Source organism: Pieris napi, chromosome 18 (genome assembly GCF_905475465.1).
Source record: "Pieris napi chromosome 18, ilPieNapi1.2, whole genome shotgun sequence".
Lineage (NCBI taxonomy): Eukaryota > Metazoa > Arthropoda > Insecta > Lepidoptera > Pieridae > Pieris > Pieris napi.
The window spans coordinates 5,097,434-5,117,221 of record NC_062251.1 but is presented as its reverse complement, the minus strand read 5'-3'; the positions used below and the strand labels follow the sequence as shown (position 1 = coordinate 5,117,221).

Genomic DNA, 19,788 nt, shown 5'->3' with positions numbered 1-19,788 from the left:
AGATTTTGATGATTATTCTTAATTCGAATATTTATTTCCGAATGCGCTTGTATTCTAAATTCAAATGTATTGTTTGAGTTGCGTACATATTTTAAATTGGAACATGACAGGTATGACGTACAAGAAACTTTTAGTAATGTTTCGTCATAATTTTGTAAAACCTATTTAGGTTGATTCTAAGGCGGTTTCCCTCACGTTGTTTTCCTACAACAAGAGAGTGTAAAATGCCCACACAGGAGGTCCATAGATGCTGTGTGTTCGACCTCAGAGAAGAGAGTCTCGCAATAATTGACAGAATAATCCAAAAGTTCTCACAATTCACGAACTCTATTAGGAAGTATGTTCAGTGCAGACTAAATTTGATTCGAGTGAAAACTAGAGCCAATTTGATTTGTGACTCGCGCGAACTTCATCAAAAAGCGTAGTGATGTTCCACTGTCGATAGTTTTAGATAACCGATTATTTGTACCGGTACATGGTACTCATTTAATTTTAAGCATTAGGATGATTACTATATGCTGTCAAAATAACAAACAAACGTAAAGGGGCAAACGGAGGCTCAACCGATGTTAGGTTATACCGCCCATGGACAGTCACACTACCAAAATCCTCGCAAGTGCGTTGCCGCCCTTTTTTCAACATAACAGGGGAAATCGGGAAGGAGGCTCACCTGATGTTAAGTGATACCGCCCATGCACAGTCACACTACCAAAAGCCTCGCAAGTGCGTTGCCGCCCTTTTTTCAATAGAAAAGTGGGAATCGGGTTGGAGGCTCATCTGATGTTAAGTGATACCGCCGCCCATGGACACTCACATAGATTGACGGCTCAGCAAGTGCCGTCTAAGAATTAGTACGCTCTTTTCTTGAAGAACCCTAAGTTGAACTGGTTCGGAAATACTTCAGTGGGCAGCTGGTTCCACATAGTGGTGGTGCGTGGCAAAAACTGCCTTAAAAAACGCTCAGTTGTGAAACGGACGTCGAGGTGATACGGATGGTATTTTGTATAATGCCTCAGTGTCTGATGATGAAACTTAGTGGTGTACTATATTATATATTATTAATATGACAAGTGACATATAAAAACATTATCTAAGTATTATATCATAAGAAATCAAACACACAGTCAGCACAAATCTTTAGACATGAACAGTCAAAGGGTATATAAAGCGTTAATAAATAATAAACGTTTAACAGCTATATTTTACGGTTAACATAAAATTATCGATATGGGCACATCACTAGCGCTTCCTTTGATGAGGCGTTTAAGTGAGTTTCACTTTGATCTCGCCGCTCTGCAAATTGACTTGCTTCCGGCCACAGTTAAAATACGTAATATATATTTAACTAGCAGACCGGCCAAGCGTTGCTATCGCTAAGGTTTTTGTTATATTACATAGTAGCAAACTATTCAAGGGAAACGGTAGGAGAACACCAGTCATGGGGACCACCATGCTTTATGGTGGTTATGCCATTAAATTGCAGCTTATGTGAAACGTTGGTACTTTCAACACAGCGCTATCTGTTAGAATTGTGACTATCAAATAATAAACAAATATTTTGCAATAAAATAATATTGCGGGTATAAATTGAGATGTAAGCATCCTATCTTTTAAATTAGACCAAACAGCACACGGTGTGCAAATTTGATTGATATCGGTTCGGTAGTTTAGGAGTCCATAGCGGACAAACAACGTGACACGTAATTTATATATATTAAGATAGAACACTCTAATATAGCCTGTAAATATTGAGATATAGGGCACAAATCTGTGTCTGTGGGTGTGTCTTTATTAAGAAAATACAGACACAGAGATGAAGAAGGCATTTTTACTTTATCAAAGCAAAACTCTTTTTCGTTTGAAGACAAGTTATGGCGTAGCTGTTTTAACTTTGTAGAGAAATTCTTAAACACATTTTTATTAGAGCCTTTGTGAAAGTTTTTGAAAAATCGTAATTAATTTCATGGTATGAACGGACGTCAGATATATAAATCTTTTTAGGTCTGGGCCTCAGATCAGAAGCAACTATCTACAATAATAAAAAATAGGTAGAGGGGTCAAAATTTGGTAGGGTGGTACATACAGTATTTTGTATGCTGTAACATAAAAAAAAACAAAATTGTTGGGGTCCCTTATTACTGAGAGATTTAAAATATAGATAGTAGCTGATTCTCAGACTTACTTAATATGCATAAAAAATGTCATAAGAATCGGTCGAGCCGTTTCGGAGGTGTATGGGATCGAACATTGTGACACGATTTTATATATATAGCGATTAAATTCATAACACACAAATATACAGTATTTATAATATAACTTACATAATAATAATTAACAGTTTCCTATCACATCATGCTCTTAAAACCGTTAACACAAAACACAAATTAAATCAATCAATAATTTAACCACCAATAAATAGTGGTATTTCCAAGCATTCTACCATTTATTTACGCGCCTACGGAACGCCCAGGCAGCATCGCCGACCATAGACACCTAGATTAGAGGTCGTATCTCCTAGGGACGATTCCACAGTTCCCTAGTTCGCAAATGAAACTAGGTTAGAGGTCGTATCTCCTAGGGACGATTCCACAGTTCCCTAGTTCGCAAATGAAACTAGGTTAGAGGTCGTATCTCCTAGGGACGATTCCACAGTTCCCTAGTTCGCAAATGAAACTAGGTTAGAGGTCGTATCTCCTAGGGACGATTCCACAGTTCCCTAGTTCGCAAATGAAACTAGGTTAGAGGTCGTATCTCCTAGGGACGATTCCACAGTTCCCTAGTTCGCAAATGAAACTAGGTTAGAGGTCGTATCTCCTAGGGACGATTCCACAGTTCCCTAGTTCGTAAATGAAACTATATTAGAGGTCGTATCTCCTAGGGACGATTCCACAGTTCCCTAGTTCGCAAAAGTGTCTTGTGAAGCGAACCGTGGAAGACTTCCAGCCGTCAAGGTGATGTTGATAAAATTTTGAGTTAACACGGCTCGTACGGAGAGTTCAAACATAGACATATACATTTATTACTTAAATACACACACATAAACATACAAAATAACAATAATAAAAAAAAAGAGAAATTTAAAAAAAAATCCCTTTTCCCATTGGTTTCGTTTCAAGTGTGTAATGCGTGTGTGCTGTGGTTGTAATTGGCTCAGCATTATGCTGAAGAGCAGACTGTTCCACAGCGCTGGTCATTATGACAGACCACGGCAGCTAGTTTGCCTCAGTCGCAAAAAATGAAAGAAAAGGAATAATAGTAAGGAGAAAAAAATAATATTAGTAAAAGTTAGCAGTGTATGAAATGAAGTTTGTGTCAAGGTGTATAGTAAATAAAACACAATTAAAAGTTAAAAATAAGAATAATTGTTATAGTTAAAAGAATAAAAGTTTTAGTAAAAAGTTTATTGCCAGTTCTTCTCTTCCGTTCTACGGCCTTGATTTGAGAACTGGCAGTAAATGTAAAATTAGAAGCATTTCATATAAAAGTGTACATTGTGTTACCTTTATGAATAAATGATTTTGAATTTTTACGAAGTACACATTGTACACAGGCTTTTTAAGTTTTATAAATAAAACAAAAGTTTTATATTCACTTTAGCAATAGACAATTGTACTATAAACACGGAATTGATTAGAAGGCGGGAGAAAAATCGTGAAGCACTGATAAATAATTCATGAAGCACTTGTCCGATTGGCCGCCATTTTGTTTATCTGTGGCTTCACGCGTTAATGTAGTCTATAGATTCGGTTTTTAATAACTCAACCTCAAAAGATTCAATCAAGTGGTTAATCAGATACTAGGAAAGTAAGTTTCATCAAAATATGGATAGTTCCAGTCGTTTTGATGTACCTAAAATATTTTTTGATGATGAGAGTGAAATTTTACGATGCACGCGCACCGTGACACAAAATTAACAGAATGAAGTTGCCCACGGAAGATGCTACAGCATTGGACATAATTTAAAAACAACATTCGAATAATAATAGAATTTATGTTACACTTAATGTAAGAGAATAATAATAAATATTTATTTATTTAATTTTTCAAATGTAAACTGAACTTTATTGACTATAATGACTCCTTTTCCAGTCTTTGATTATTTAATTGTAATTAATTATTTGGATGCAATCAAAAACTATTTTTAATAATGCCAAAGAAGTATAACTTCTTACGCGCGTACATAAGTACACGCACCCTTTTAATGAAAAACTTACCAACAGTGGTGAGAAGCATATTATCGAGGAGTAGAGCTATGGCGACAATCACCAACACCAGTTTGCGAGACTCACGCATGGCGTCGATGCGCGCGCGCCACCCCATGCCGTCTGATGCGGCGCCCATGATCTGTGAAAAAAGATTTCAATAGCACTAAAGAAAAGTAATTATCAAATAAGATTTTTGTTAAAAACCGTTAATAAGCAGCTAGGTGAGGGGTACCGAGTTCGATTCCCGGTTCGAGGGCAAGTTTTAATTTAATTTAAATTTGTTCTCGGCCTTTGGGAGGGTTGTGCGGTACCCGGCGAGTGCCTAAACCGTACATGGAGGACATGGTCGAATTTCTATAGACAAGCACGAATTATAAAAAATCCTATACTTGACGCTGGCTAATGCACAAACCGTGCCAGAGCCATAAAAAAAAGTTAATAATGTAAATTGTCATGTCACTGAATACGATTGTTAATCTATATCTATATATATAAAAGAAAGTCGTGTTTGTTACAACACTTATAACTCGAGAACGGCTGGACCAATTGCCATGGTTTTTGATTTGTTGGATTTGTTTCCGTCCCGAATAGCAGAATAAGCAATAAAATATTGGATAAGTTATCGAATAACAATAAATTAATTAATTAATTTTACGAATGCAAAAACCATATGGTGCCATCTGTTGACAAAACTACGCATCATTTTACGTCGAATTCGTGTCAGTTCAAGAAATTCCGATCTTGAGGTGAATGAGGAGATGCATAACCATGCTTTGATCCTGATCAAAAGATATTGGTTACAGAAAGTGCTTAACATGCAGTATCGCCATATTGACGCTAGAGAGAAGATGCCTAATGTGTAAAACTGCCATTCTTCTTTCGCAATGGCAAGCAGTAAAACATTTCTGTATTTGCAAAAGAGTTGTATTAATGTAATACTTAACATTAATGAAATCCTAAAATAAGTTAAATTAAAGTAACAACGATTATATGGTTGTAGGGCGGAACGAAGTTAGCCAGGTCAGCTAGTAATAAATAAATCAGTATCAGTATCTGTTTTATGATCATGTCAATTGAATAGTAGGTGATCAGCCCCCTGTGCCTGACACACGCCGTCGACTCTTAAGTTTGACGACTCATTGGTCTAGTGGTTAGTACCCCTGACTGCGAATCCATGGGTCCCGGGTTCGATCCCCGGCTGAGACGAACATCGATGTGATGAGGATTTGGTGCTGTGCTTAGGTCTTGGGTGTTTAAATATGTATTTATATGTCTATCTATCTATAATATGTATGTATATCCGTTGCCTAGTACCCATAACACAAGCTTCACCAGCTTAGCATGGTACTAGGTCAATTGGTGTGAATTGTCTTTAAAAAAAAATGCGCACATAGAAAAAACGTCGATTGGTGCACAGCCGGGGATCGAACCTACGACCTCAGGGATGAGAGTTGCACGCTAAAGCCATAATTGCACTACTAAAGAGTTTATATAAAAACGTTGTGATTTGTGAAAGAGAAATTAAAGAACACGTACTTTTATTTTCTAGAATGTAAAATCACAGATTTAACATTTCAAGATTTCTATTCATTTAAATATTCAAAATGACAATTGACAAGACGACGCCATTTCGTGAAAGGACTCATTAGCGCGCCAGTTTCCGGTCGCCATTTTGATTTCAATGGCTCGGCACCCTTTATTTTAATTATCGCAATAAAGCACTGACAAATTGAGATAGAAAAAGAAAATGGATATAAAATTAAATCAGCGAGATTTGTGTGAATTTCTTGGGAGATTTTGATTCGCTTATAAAACTGAATTATTAAATTCAGTCTTTCTATTAAAAAGACATTGAAACGTTGATTGATGGTCGAAGTGGGAATAAAAGCCTTATTGAGGTGAAATCATTTATTAAATAAATCAGTGGTGCTACAACCTCTTTAGGTCTTGGCCTCAGATTTCTGACTCTGTTTCATGATCATTTTTAAATCTAATAGGCAAGTAGGTGATCAGCCTCCAGTGCCTGACACACGCCGTCGACTTTTTGGGTCTAAGACATGTCGGTTTCCTCACGATGTTTTCCTTCATCGAAAGCAAATTTTAAATGCGCACATAGAAAGCAAGCCCATTGGTGCACAGCCAGGGATCGAACCTACGACCGATGGAGGTGCTATTTGGTGGTGGTCGTGGAAGAGCAGTGTGTTGGCCTAAGTGGCTTAATGCGACATCCTTGAGGTCGTAGGTCTGAACTTCAGTTGTAGCAATGGACTTTCTATCTGCGCATTTAACACTTGGTGAAGGAAGACCTAGCGTGTGTCAGGCACAGGTGTCACGTACTTGTGAATCTGAGGCTTTAAAAGGTTATAGCGCCACCGGTTTTTTTTTAAATGATGTAGAACAAAGTGTATGCAAATTATACAAGAAAATATGACTTCACAATATCTGCGCATTTAACACTTGGTGAAGGAAGACATTGCGGAGACCTAGCGTGTGTCAGGCACAGGTGTCACGTACTTGTGAATCTGAGACTTTAAATGGTTGTAGCGCCACCGGATTTTTTGTCAAGTGTATGCAAATTATACAAGAAAATATGACTTCACAATATCTGCGCATTTAACATTCGCTCGAACGGTGAAGGAAGACATCGTGAGGAAACCGACATGTCTTAGACCCAAAAAGTCAACGCCGTGTGTCTGACATAGGAGGCTGATCACCTACTTGCCTATTAGATTGACAAATGATCATGAAACAGATACTTAAATCTGAGGCCCACTCCTAAAAAGGTTGTAGCGCCATTGATTTTTATTTTTTTAGACACATAGTTGTCGGGATATCTGAAATATCTTTTGAAAACTCTTTCGAAAATGATTGATATAATAAATTGTGGCTTATTTTTAGATTTTCATATGGTAGCAACTCTTTTTTACAATTATCTGTGAAAAAGAAGAGTTTCCTTTACGGCAATTCGAAGATCTGAAAGGAGGGGAACAGCGGTCTTGGAGGATTCCCTGAACAGCTAAAAAACGTGTCCATAATCAGATGGTTATAGGTAGAAACTCTTTCTTACCATAGAGGTCCAGGAAATGAAGAAAAACTCTGACTGGTCGAGTGGCGAGTAGACCTCGAAGCCGACACCCTACTGATCAAGTAAAGGCGCTGAGGCCGAAGACAGGGGATGGAAATTGTGCAGCAACACTAACCTTTAGAAATAAAGGGCGTGACTGAAGTAGGAGAATTAAGGGGCATTTCTCAATAATTTTTTTTATAAAACAGGGAGAAAAATGGGCAGACATGATAACTTGGATTTTATCAAAAGTCAAAAATCGTCAAGAAATATACAATAAATGCTTCTAATTTTACATTTACTTCCAGTTCTTAAATGAAGGGCGTAGAACGGAAGAGAAGAACTGGCAATAAACTCTCCGCCTCTCTTTTTAATCGCCATGTTTTTTTTTTACACAACGTTTGTACGGAGCTGCAACCATTACACCATGTTCCACATGACATATTAAGTAAGGAATAATAATAAAATAAATAAAAAACAAAGATTTGTCCTCTATCAGCAGGAGGAATGGTGAAATAGGAGCACGCACTTACATTCTCGTGGGAACAACACGCATCGTACCATAACCCATACATGCATGGTGAATGTCATGAAAGTGGATGAAGAGGTATGTAGAACCGTAGTAAATGGAGATCCGTGGTCTTTTTACCCCTTAAAAAGGCAGAGTAGATGGTAGATACATTTATATCTCTTGTTATGTGTTTTTTATATAACAGGAGAAAGACAATCAGGAGGCTCAACCAGGGAATGTGAGCGCACATTGCCAGAAGGCTCGCAAGCGCGTTGCCGGCCTTTAAATGTATATATCGAAATTGTGTATTAAATAACTCTTATTTGTCAAAGTACCGTTTTTTATACAATAATTTGAAATATAACTCAATACAAAGTATTTGGTCTACTGCAGTTTTTCCCAACGTAGGGCCTACGCCCCACGGGGGGGGGGGGGTCAAATCTATTAAGGGGGCTGCAAACATTTATTTGGAATTTGTATTTCACTTTTTCATTATATGTTTTGAAAATTTGTTTAATGTTTTTCATTTACTATTTCCTAGTAATTTTTCCTTGAACATTTCATAGTTTATTAAGAAGACTTTTTTTAATACATTTTACTGGAAAACTACTCCACCGTCACCAATTCATAAAAAATCGCAATAATCAATTATTGCCGCAAAATTTGAAATTACTAACATTGAAACAAAAAACGTCATGGCGCTTACGTCCTTTTGTGTTTGGGCTTTCTTTTTCAATTAAAATTAAAATTCTATAAATATTTGAGTTTAAATTTAATCTTAAAATGGCTGATCTTAAGTCGTATCAAAATGATTTTAATATTATTTGGTTCTTCCTAAATAAAATATTAAATTAAATTTCTGATGAGTTTTACCGAAGTGTGAGTAATCTAAATTTAGAATAATTAATTAAATAATAAAATACTCACCCTAAATATACTCAGGATACATCACGACTAAAGGGACGTCCGCTCAGCGCCGCGTCTAAAGACGGACTAACCGTTGCCTCACACTCAAAATATAGCTTGGAATGCAGACCACAGACAAAGAGCTACGCTATATATCAATCCATCCCCTTTATACAACTAACGTATACAAAACGCGGGGGGTGAGGGAGGCCTTTCGCCTGGTCGACCCTTATCAGAAGCCTGATAACGCCACCAAAAAGATTGCGACCTTATATCAACGGAGGAAGGTCGAAATTCAAATAATACATGAGATATATCCTCATATAATTTGAAGATATACGAATGTAGATCTTATTGTATGGTATTAAGGTTGACTTTGATTTGAATAGGAATGTAGAGCTACAGGTTTTCGATAAGTTTTCAGTAAGTGACGCGTGGGGGCTGATGGATAATGTCATGATGAATTTTCGGCAATGAGCCGTGACGTATTGTGGTTTCTTTGTTCGAAATTTGAAAATGGAATTTAAAATTGGCGGCAAACATATTTTATATTGCATTCAATTCTAAATTTGAAATTAGAACGAGCCTGTCAAAAGTTTGCAATTCTTTAATTGTTATGTTAATTCTAAATTCAAAATTGGAATGTAGACTGTTAGGCATAGCTATTTAATACCCTTTCAACTTCTAAGATTTATTCTAAATTTAAAAAAATATTTTTATGTTTGCTAATTCCTTTTTTTATTCTAAATTCAAAACTTTAATGCTGTTTCAAGCGTGCATGTTTTAATAGCTATTTGAGGCGGGAAATGGTATTACTTAAAAATGACCGTTTCTTATAATGTTTATATAAATCTGTGCAAAATGGGAGCAGTATTACGAATACTATTATGTCCCGTGTTGGAAAACGTAGTTTACTTGTTAGGAGAACAATTAAGTCGGGACTTGAAATAACCCCTTTTATAGGTTAAAACTACGTCTTACGTATATTTTTTCTCTAGAAAATTCCACCACCCAAATATACAAACGGCACATTATTTGAATTTCTTTAATATTTCAAATATGGAATATATTGGAAATTTCGAAATCAGAATGGAACGCTGTATCCGATAATATGGGAATCGTACAGAATTACAAGTTTCCGTTTTAATATTCCAAATTCAAAAATGGAATGATAACCCGAATATATTGTAATTTGTAAACGTCATTTAAAGGGGGCCTCATAGCCTAGCGGTCTTATTAAGTGGCAGCTAGGTAAGGGGTACCGGGTTCGATCAAAAAAAAAAAACATGGCGATTAAAAAGAGTGGCGGAGAGTTTATTGCCAGTTCTTCTCTTCCGTTCTACGCCCTTGATTTGAGAACTGGCAGTAAATGTAAAATTAGAAGCATTAATATTTATATCTTTAATGACGAATCACAAGTGTACATTGTGTTACCTACGTGAATAAATGATTTTTGAATTTGAATTTGAATTTGAATCCCCGGTTCGAGGGCAAGTTTTAATTTAATTTAAATTTGTTCTCGGCCTTGGGAAGGGTTGTGCGGTACCGGGCGAGTGCCTAAACCGTACATGGGGGACACGGTCGAATTTCTAGACAAGCACGAATTATAAAAAATCCTATACTTGACGCTGGCTAATGGACAAATCGTGCCAGAGCCATTAAAAAAAAACCTCATTTAATTTATTGCTATCATTACCGTTAATGGTACGAAATATTTTTTCATGTTAAATAAGTATTCTAAATTTAAAATTGGAATTACAGACAATAATTGTAGACACAGGCAAGTGCCCCTGTAGTGTTTTTAATACATATGGCGTAAACTCCAGTTCGATTCCCGTCGAAACAATAATAGATGCCTACATTTTAGTACTAAAGCTGTTTTTATAATGGTGTCTATTTTATGCTTCGACAAATAATATTACATTAAATAAAAATATCATATAGAACCTTCTTCGCCTCCACCGTATCGTCATAAGAGGTCCTTAATTTCTATTTCCCTCTCTTTCTAACACGTTGAAAACAATATTTGCGTCTCGCTCTACGTCTCTAAGTACATTCCTTTCGCATTTATGACCCATACAAGTATAGAATACGGATTTACTTATCTTTATTTTATTAGGATTTTTAGTGGATATATAATATTTACGGTTTTCTTTAAATATTTTATCTTTTACACATTGCATTGTACGAGCAACGTTTATTTTATGCTGTATTAAATGTTTAAAAAAAGAATCTAAATTTCACTCTTATCTGTTTTGTCTCTTTCTCTCAAATTGTCTTTACGCTGTATTAAAAAGAGACAGAGAAGTTCAGTTCAAACTGATTTTGGACATGTTGAACCTACGTAGATATCCGTAGACGAACGTAGGCATCGTAGCACGTCTACGAATACCGTAGAGCCGTACTACCGTTTAATATAAGAAATTTTTCATTAATTTTTGTAGATAATTATAACATATTTTATATGTTATATTACATATATGTGTGTTTATATAAAAATATACTAAGATTTCTGTATTATTGAGTTTCTGTGTAGTTTTGACATATATCTATGTGTATTTAAACATATACCATACAATAATTTATCTCACTTTATAATAAAATCATTTTTGAAGTTATACTTCTTTTGGCGCGTTGGGGAAAATGATGAGAGTAAATTTTTACGATGCGCGCACGCCGTCACAAAAAACCGACACCCTGAAGTTAGCTATAGCCAACATTTTTTTCTTTTTTTTCCTTTTTTTTTTGAAAAGATTTTTATCTTGTTACGCTAAAGAAGTATAACTTAACTTGTGATTAAAAAAAAACATCTGTATACTTATGACACAGATGTTTTTTTTTATAGAACAAAGGGGCAAACGGGCAGAAGGCCCATCTCATGTGATATCGCCGCCTACACTCTCACTCTTGATGCGTTGCCGACCTTTTAAGATTGGTACGCTCTCTTCTTTACAATTTTTTGTCGTCTTCTTTTATATGATCTCCTTATATAAAGTGTCTGGCCGGTCTACCGTTCTGCTATTACCTTATAGTGAAACCTGATCCCAAAGGACCAAAGATTTTGTACCATTGATTTATCGAGTTTTCCTAAAATATAGTTGCCTCATATGACATTGAAATGAGAATTTTCCAGCGCCTTCTACTTGTCTACCATCTCCTGGCAATTGCTGGCTTTCAGCTGCAGCAGGTCCTACTCCACCACGTCCAGCAGTACCTGGGCTGCTTCAGGTAAGGGAGCGTTACGTAACGCACTTTTCGGAGATTATTGCCCCCCCCCCCCCATGTAACACGCCGTAACGTTTTTCAGTACCCAAGTACAGTACTGTACCCAAGTATAGTAAAACGTTTCGTGACCACCTAGTGACTCTTTAGTTACTATTATGTGGTGTAAGTCGAAAAAAATATTAATAATGACGCGTAATTTAATCCCCGCCCCGCCCCGTTTTACAAAAGCACCCCCCCCCCTCCCAAAATTCGTGACGTAATAATTCGGTTCCTAAGCCATATGCATCGTCAAGACACTTCTTGGAGTCTCACACCAGCGTTCTGAACTAAAATCGACCCAAGAACGTAAATTTCCTTCAATGCCTCTTTTTTTCAAAAGAGTTTAATAAAGAGGCGTTTTAGTTGGATTTTTCGTATTGCAATTTAAAAGTGGGAGCCGTGACGTCACGGATTAGAGGCAAGTGCAGATTGTTGTAGGACAGAGACGAATGGACTTAGAGTGGAATGGAGTCGTTTATTGTGTTAATTAATTAAATTATTTACTTCGTAATCCTACAGCTTACTAAAATTATATAAAACCAAACAATTATACTTAAAAATATAGCCTATAATAAATAATATTTACATAAAGGATGAAACATTTACAAAAGGGAAAAAACTATAAAAATTATTCAATACATTTAAGTAAGTAATACCTAATTTGGCTGTGATATGTGATAGTGTAAACCAAATTTTAAATTTAAAAAAAAAAACATATTTCGCGATAGCTTAAACAATTCAAGGCTAAAATATTGGTCGTTGTATATCCGGGCTATACAAAAATGAGATTTTTGACTATTCTATAAAATATTTTTTAACTATTTTATTTTGAAAAATATTCGATGATTAGTCTATCAGTTATAAGGTTGTCTAGTTTGGGAGGCCAAGACTTAAGCAGATTTATCCCCCCCCCCCCTTCCTCTTGTCAGCAAAAGTAAGCAAAGCTCTCAAAAATAATAGTAAATAAACGTATTAATTATTGTAGGAATTCGTCGAAAATACATCTCGATTTCAATCATAGACAATGTGTGGGTAATATGTGTAAAAAAGTAAATAATTACTGTTGTCGTAATCGCAAAATAAGATAATCAAACACCGACTCCTATACATTCGCTATTCTTATTCTCAAAGGGTCGGTTTAAGTGCTAGATAAAGATAGAAATAGACATCTTACAAGTGGAAAAGAGATGGGTATAGATAGATTAGAAAAGGAATCGAATGTCTCGTGACGATTGATGATTAATTGGAGTTTTTTATATTTCGCTTTGTACTTGTCGTATTGTAATTTCGCCATTTTTAAGCTAAAAATTAATTTATTATTAAAAATAAATAAAATATAAAATAAAAGTGCGTATTAAGTACACATGTCAGGAGTGAAACTTCTTTGAAAATTAATTATTACTAAGGTAAAAGCCCGAATAGATGATCATGTACCAGTATATAATCACTATATTATACATATATTCTGTATATATCTATATTCACACTGTTTACACACTGTATAAGTCCTAATGATAATATAAATAAAAAAAAGGGTGCGTGTAAGGGTTATGTACGCGCGTAAGAAGTTATATTTCTTTGGCATTATTAAAAATAGTTTTTGATTGCATGCTAATAATTAATTACAATTAAATAATCAAAGACTGGAAAAGGAGTCATTATAGTCAATAAAGTTCAGTTTACATTTGAAAAATTAAATAAATAAATATTTATTATTATTATATATATTCAATATATAATAATTGTCTTCAATTAAGTGTAACATAAATTCTATTATTATTCGAATGTTGTTTTTAAATTATGTCCAATGCCGTAGCATCTTCCGTGGGCAACTTCATTCTGTTAATTTTGTGTCACGGTGCGCGCGCATTGTAAAATTTCACCCTCATCAATTTTTCATGACACGCCTAAAGAAGTATAACTTCAATAAAAAATCTGCGTCTACTGCACAAGACGTTATGCGACATAATTGCCATCTAAAGTTCTAATATGTAACTACTAAACGAATACATCAACCAATAGCGTGTTGCATCATGCTACATTCGCCCTTTCTCACTCTCTCTCAATCAGTCTCAATCGCTCTCCCTTTTCTTCGACAAAAACGCTGCACATCTTCGTGACGTTCCGTAAAAATTTACCCTCATGCGTCCAAAGAAGTTTCAAAAAAACGTGCGTTTTTATTAATAAGGGAGAAAGTCTATAGTTTTCAAAAACTTTCCCATTACGTTTCTCGTTGGTTCGTCGCGAACGTGATCCGTCCCATATTTGACTAATTCATTGTTCTGGTCTATTGTTCTTTCTTCTCAAATGAAGGGAATTTAACTCGGTGAAAAATATATAATATTCGTGATGCGACATCAAACTTTTTATAAATTACTAGCTGGCCTGGCGAACATCGTACCGCCTAACAGCTTCGATTCTTTATTTTTTTTAATACTTATTCTGCTATTCGGGACACCGGTCTAGCTAGTAAGATAAAAAAAAGAAAGTTGATAAGACAACAAATTCATTATGTCAAAAAATAAAAATTCACCTTACTCCACTAACACTTGAACTTTATGATATGGTATTAAAGTTCAAATTGACTTTTAAGTATTATTACGAATATTTTGTATGGGAATATAGAAAAGTGTTGTTTTTAGACTTTTTCACTCATTTTTTTTTAATTTTTCTCTCCGTAAGAACCATCCTCGTACTTCAAGGAATATTATAAAAAAGGAATCAGACAAATCGGTCAAGCCGTTTTCATGTTATGTCGTAACAACGGAAAACGGGTTTCATTTTTATATATTATATCTATATATAATATATAAAAATGAAACCCGTTTTCATTCTAGTCTATACTAGCAGACCGGCCAAGCGTTGCTGTGGCTAAGGTTTTTGTTATATTACATAGTAGTAAACTATTCCAGGAAAACGGTAGGATTTTAGTTCTGGTTTTTAATTAGCTTTAGTATCATTAATTAATATAGAAAAACTGCCAAAAATATATTATGGGATTTGGGCAGCTTAATTACTCAATAATTAATTTACAAAGAAGTTTCACTTCTGACATGTGTACTTTGTACGCACGCACTTTTTTTTATAACGGGGCAAGGGGGCATGAAGCTCAAATGTTATGTGATATCATCATGGACACTCTCAATTCCAGAGGGTTCACAAGTGAGTTGCCGGCCTTTTTTTCTACAGAACAGAGGCCAAACGGGCAGGAGGTTCATCTCATCTTATTGAGTTTCTAATTTCTTTATGGGAATATATATAGCGTGTTCTAAATCGAACATATATCACATACATACAAACACACATACTTATGTTAAGTGGCCCATGGACACTCAAAGCCAGAGGGCTTGCGAGTGCGTTGCTGGCTTTTTTAAAATAGTTTTTTGGACCCTATGTCGAATTGGTTCGGAAATACTTCAGTGGGTAGCACTTGGGTGGAATTCAGATGTCAATGTCAGATGAGAAAAAAAACTAAATCACAACAAACGTTAAAAAAGTATGTGTGTTTGTATGTATATGTTATATGTTCGATTTAGAACACGCTATATATATATTCCCATAAATAAATTAGAAACTCAATAAGATGAGATGAGCCTCCTGCCCGTTCGCACCCTGTACTATAAAAAAGGCCGGCAACGCACTTGCGTTTCTTCCGGTAATGAGCGGCGGATATCACTTAACATCAGATGAGCCTCCTGCCCGTTTGCCTGTAATTACATAAAAATAATGTGTAATTAACATATTATGCTATGTCATAGATAATATGATAATAAAGGCATAGCGTATCGGAACAAAGGGAATATTTATAGAATACTCAGAGGGTGGCAATTGACCTGAACGGGGGAGGGAGTACAACTGTAGATATGGTTTTCAGTTCATACCCTCCTTCCTCACTGAGGATAGCGTCCGCGGTGTTAATAATAATAATAAATCAATGACGCTATCATATCTGTTTCATGAGCATTTGTCAATCTAATAGACAAGTAGGTGATCAGCCTATTGTGCCTGAAACACGATGTCAACTTTTTGGGTCTAAGGTTGGTTTCCTCACGATGTTTTTACCGTTCAAGCGAATGTTAACCGTACAGACAGTAAGTCCATTGGTGAACAGCCGATCGAACCTGCGACCTCAGGAATGTAAGTAACGCGAATGTTAACCGCACATGTAGACGAAAGCCCATTGGTGCACAGCCACGGATCAAACCTGCGACCAGGAATGTAAGTCACACGGTCAAAACTGCAATAATAATAAAGCCACTTTAATTCCTCTATAAATAATACAAAGTAAATAGATGTAAGTTTTGTTTTGTTATTTTGCTATTGCCATCTTTTCAAGTTATGGATTTGGTTGTTCTGGGTATGTTAAAAATAAGTAAATATATCATTGTCATTAGGGAGCGTTCAAGTATTACGTAACGTATTTTTTTCGTTTTGTAAAACGTTACGATGCGGAGCGGGGATTAAATTACGCGTTATTGTTAATATTTTTTTCGACTTACACCACATAATAGTAACTAAAGAGTCACTAGGTGGTTACGAAACGTTTTACTATACTTGGGTACAGTACTGTACTTGGGTACTGAATAACGTTACGGCGAGTTACATGGGGGGGTCAATAATTGCGTTACGTAATACTTGAACGCTCCCTAATATGACAATGATATATTTACTTATTTTGACATTTTAACACATGTAATTAATAATAGGAATTTTTGAGTATCTGTATTTTAATCTATGCAACGTTAAGGAGTCAAAGACAGAATGATACGAGGCACGTCTCATTGTGCTGGGCTTACATGGAGCGCATTTTTCATTATTATAACACAATAAATCTTTCAATATATCAGTGAAATTCATTTATTTATCACTTTCGTAATCCAAATATTTAATAAATTATAACAAACAAGAATTATACTAAAAATAAAGTAAAAACAGCAATAAAAAATATATTACACACACAAATATAACAATAATCAAAAAATAATAAATAGAAATTTAAACACATTTAAAAAGTTTGGTCACCTTTAACGCTGGCAGCATTTCCTCGCTGTATTGCGATACTTATTCGTTGAGCGAGGAAAGCACCAGCTCTGAGGTCATCGGTACTTTCTACCAGACGCCAACTTAAATCTTTAATAAGCGCCTGGGCACTTGAACCGACCAATTAACTTTTTTCTGTTGTATTAATTAATTATCATTAGTACCGTGAGTGTTTAATATAGAGTAATGAATTAATTAAACTATTTTTCAAAGTTATCTACACATAGATGGCGCAATTCTTATAAATTACCATAATACGAATAGGTTGAAACAATATATTTATATTATAGAACCAGGACTAGGACGCTCACGTAATAAGTGATACCGCCAAAGGATACTCTCAGTGATAGAGGACTCGCAAGTGCGTTGCCGGCATGTTTAAAATTGGTATGCTCTTTTGAAGAGTCTAAGTCGAATTGGTTCGTAATTTACTAGGTAGATGTTTACACATAGCGATAGAAACTGGCTTAAAAAACGCTCCGTTGTGGAACAACGGACGTCGAAGTCATACGGGTGGGATATTCTAGCTAGACCTAGATACATTTGAAAATGATTATGTCAATACATTTATTACGCATAGCTACAAGATGTATTTCGAAAATAATTAGTTATAATAATAAAAATTTATTCCAAGAATATGGTACAAAAATGGGTAAGGCGCAAATTTTTCTTAAGGAATTTTAAATTATTAGTCAAAGTCAATTATTATATTATTTGTATCGTACATATTATTATCATACTATATTCAATTTATATCAACTACAGTGTCTCACGCAAATAATCATTTATTAAATAGTAAATTTTTTCCAAAAGTAATACACCAAGTCGCTTTTAAAGTCTAGACGGAAGATCTTTTAATTCTTTTGGTAATTTATTGTAAACTTTAATTGCCATACAAAAGGTGTTGACCCTAAACAGTTCCAGATAGATTTTTGGCACAGCCAATTTCTCCCCATAGTCTAGTCGACAAGTTGAAAATGGTACCAAATAGAGATACTGCTCTTAAAATTATGTGCGATAGCTCATTGGATCCGGAATGACGTCTAGGAAAATGTGCCAAAAGCGTGTTAAAGCACATAAAAAATTGCAAAAGTTATACAAAATTAAAGATGAAAAAAAAAATGGCATTTTGTTTTTTGCCAATATTTAATAAACTATTAATATTTAAGAAATTTCAAAAAAGGAATCTAAAAGAGGAGGAAATTTCCAATAAAAAACTTCTTACTCCCTGAACTCTATCTCCATTATTTATAATTTTAATTTAACGTCGACAAGTTGAAAATGGTACAAAGTATTTTGTACCATTTTCAACTTGTCGACTAGACTACCATGTCTACTTCTTACTTCGACTTCTACATTCGACTTAAAAATATGTATGTTTCTGTGCACGAATATATACGGCTGATATTAACGCCCAATACGTCAAAATGGCGTCATGTAACCCCACCCTTCGCATTCAACAGGCTGGCGCTGACATGGAGAGGGGCGATCCCCCGCAGAGGGAGATGGGAATCGAAATTCATCCCATTCCAGCATTTCTGACCCGGTTTTATTAAAATATTGCATTAGCACGTGACGCCTCGCGAATTGGAAATAAGGACATTTTATTTAACAGGGGGTAAACGGGCTGGATGCTCACGTGATGTTAAGAGATACCACCGTCTATAGACCCTCACTCTGCCAGAAGGCTTCGCAAGTGCGTTGCCGGCCTATTTTATAGAACACAGGACAAACGGACAGGAGGCTCAGGTGATGTTAAGAGATACCGCCACCCATGGACACTCAATGCCAGAGGGTTCGCGATTGCCTTGCCGGCCTTTTTTTATAGAACAGAGGGCAAACGGGCTGGAGGCTCACCTGATGTTAAGTTATACTGCCCATGGACACTAACATTACCAGAAGGCTCGCAAGGCTTTGTAGGATCTGGTACGCCCTTGTCTTCAAGGATCCTAATTCCGATTGATACTTCAGTGGGTAGGTTCCACATAGTGGTGGTGCGCGGGAAAAACTGCCTTAAAAATTGCTCCTGCCCATTGAACTTAGGGTCCTTCAAGAAAAGAGCGTACCAATCTTAAAAGGCCTGCAACGCAGTCGCCATCCCGCTGGTATTGAGAGTGTCCATGTATCACTTAACATCAGGAGGGTTCCTGCACGTTTGCCACATCCCTCATCAGGACTGAGTGATATGATATTAGAGAGAAAAATGACGGTGTGTCAGGTGCCAAGTCTTTTGGCCCAGTGCCACAATATACTCTTCTTGGCCGGCGACTGAAATTGGTACTACCCTCGCCATTTTGGTGCCATCTACCATCATCTAATAAAATACTAACTAAAATGTATTTATTTTTATTCCTTGCTTTATTACAATGCCAAAGTTTTAATTATCGAACGGTTCCGATTGCTAGATCTTAAAAGATAATTAATAGTACAGGTAACAAAACCTATTATATAGGTATGTTAACTAAAGCTGGCGGCTTCAACACATTTACACTTTGTGCTTGTGTAGTGTCTGTGAATAAGCGCGAGACGTGATGTCAAACTGAAATACAATCATAAATACATCATGAATAGACTGTCCGTCGTGTATGAGTGGACTAAAATGTATAGCATGGCAAAAATATCATATTTTGAAACATACTGTATGTGAAATTGCATTAGTGTGAGTACTGTGAACCCGCCAGCTTTCGATAACCGACCTATATCAGTTGTTTCTAAGTTTGCACCACATTTATTTAAGCCTAGAACTGTACTTTCTAGATACTAATTTACATTGTTTTATTAAAACATTTCAATTTTCA

General features: G+C 35.7%; 1 protein-coding gene across 1 annotated transcript in view; it reads right to left on the bottom strand.

Moving 5' to 3' along the window:
• Positions 1–8,820, bottom strand: part of LOC125058780 (synaptic vesicular amine transporter) — a 30,275-nt gene extending 21,455 nt beyond the window's left edge. The window contains exons 1-2 of the mRNA XM_047662938.1: positions 8,708–8,820; positions 4,215–4,344 (exon numbers count right to left, since the gene is read on the bottom strand). Of these exons, the coding sequence (XP_047518894.1) occupies positions 4,215–4,341 (127 nt within the window). The 5' untranslated portion in view covers positions 4,342–4,344; positions 8,708–8,820. The remainder of the gene's footprint in view (positions 1–4,214; positions 4,345–8,707) is intronic.
• Positions 8,821–19,788: the final 10,968 nt, after the last annotated feature.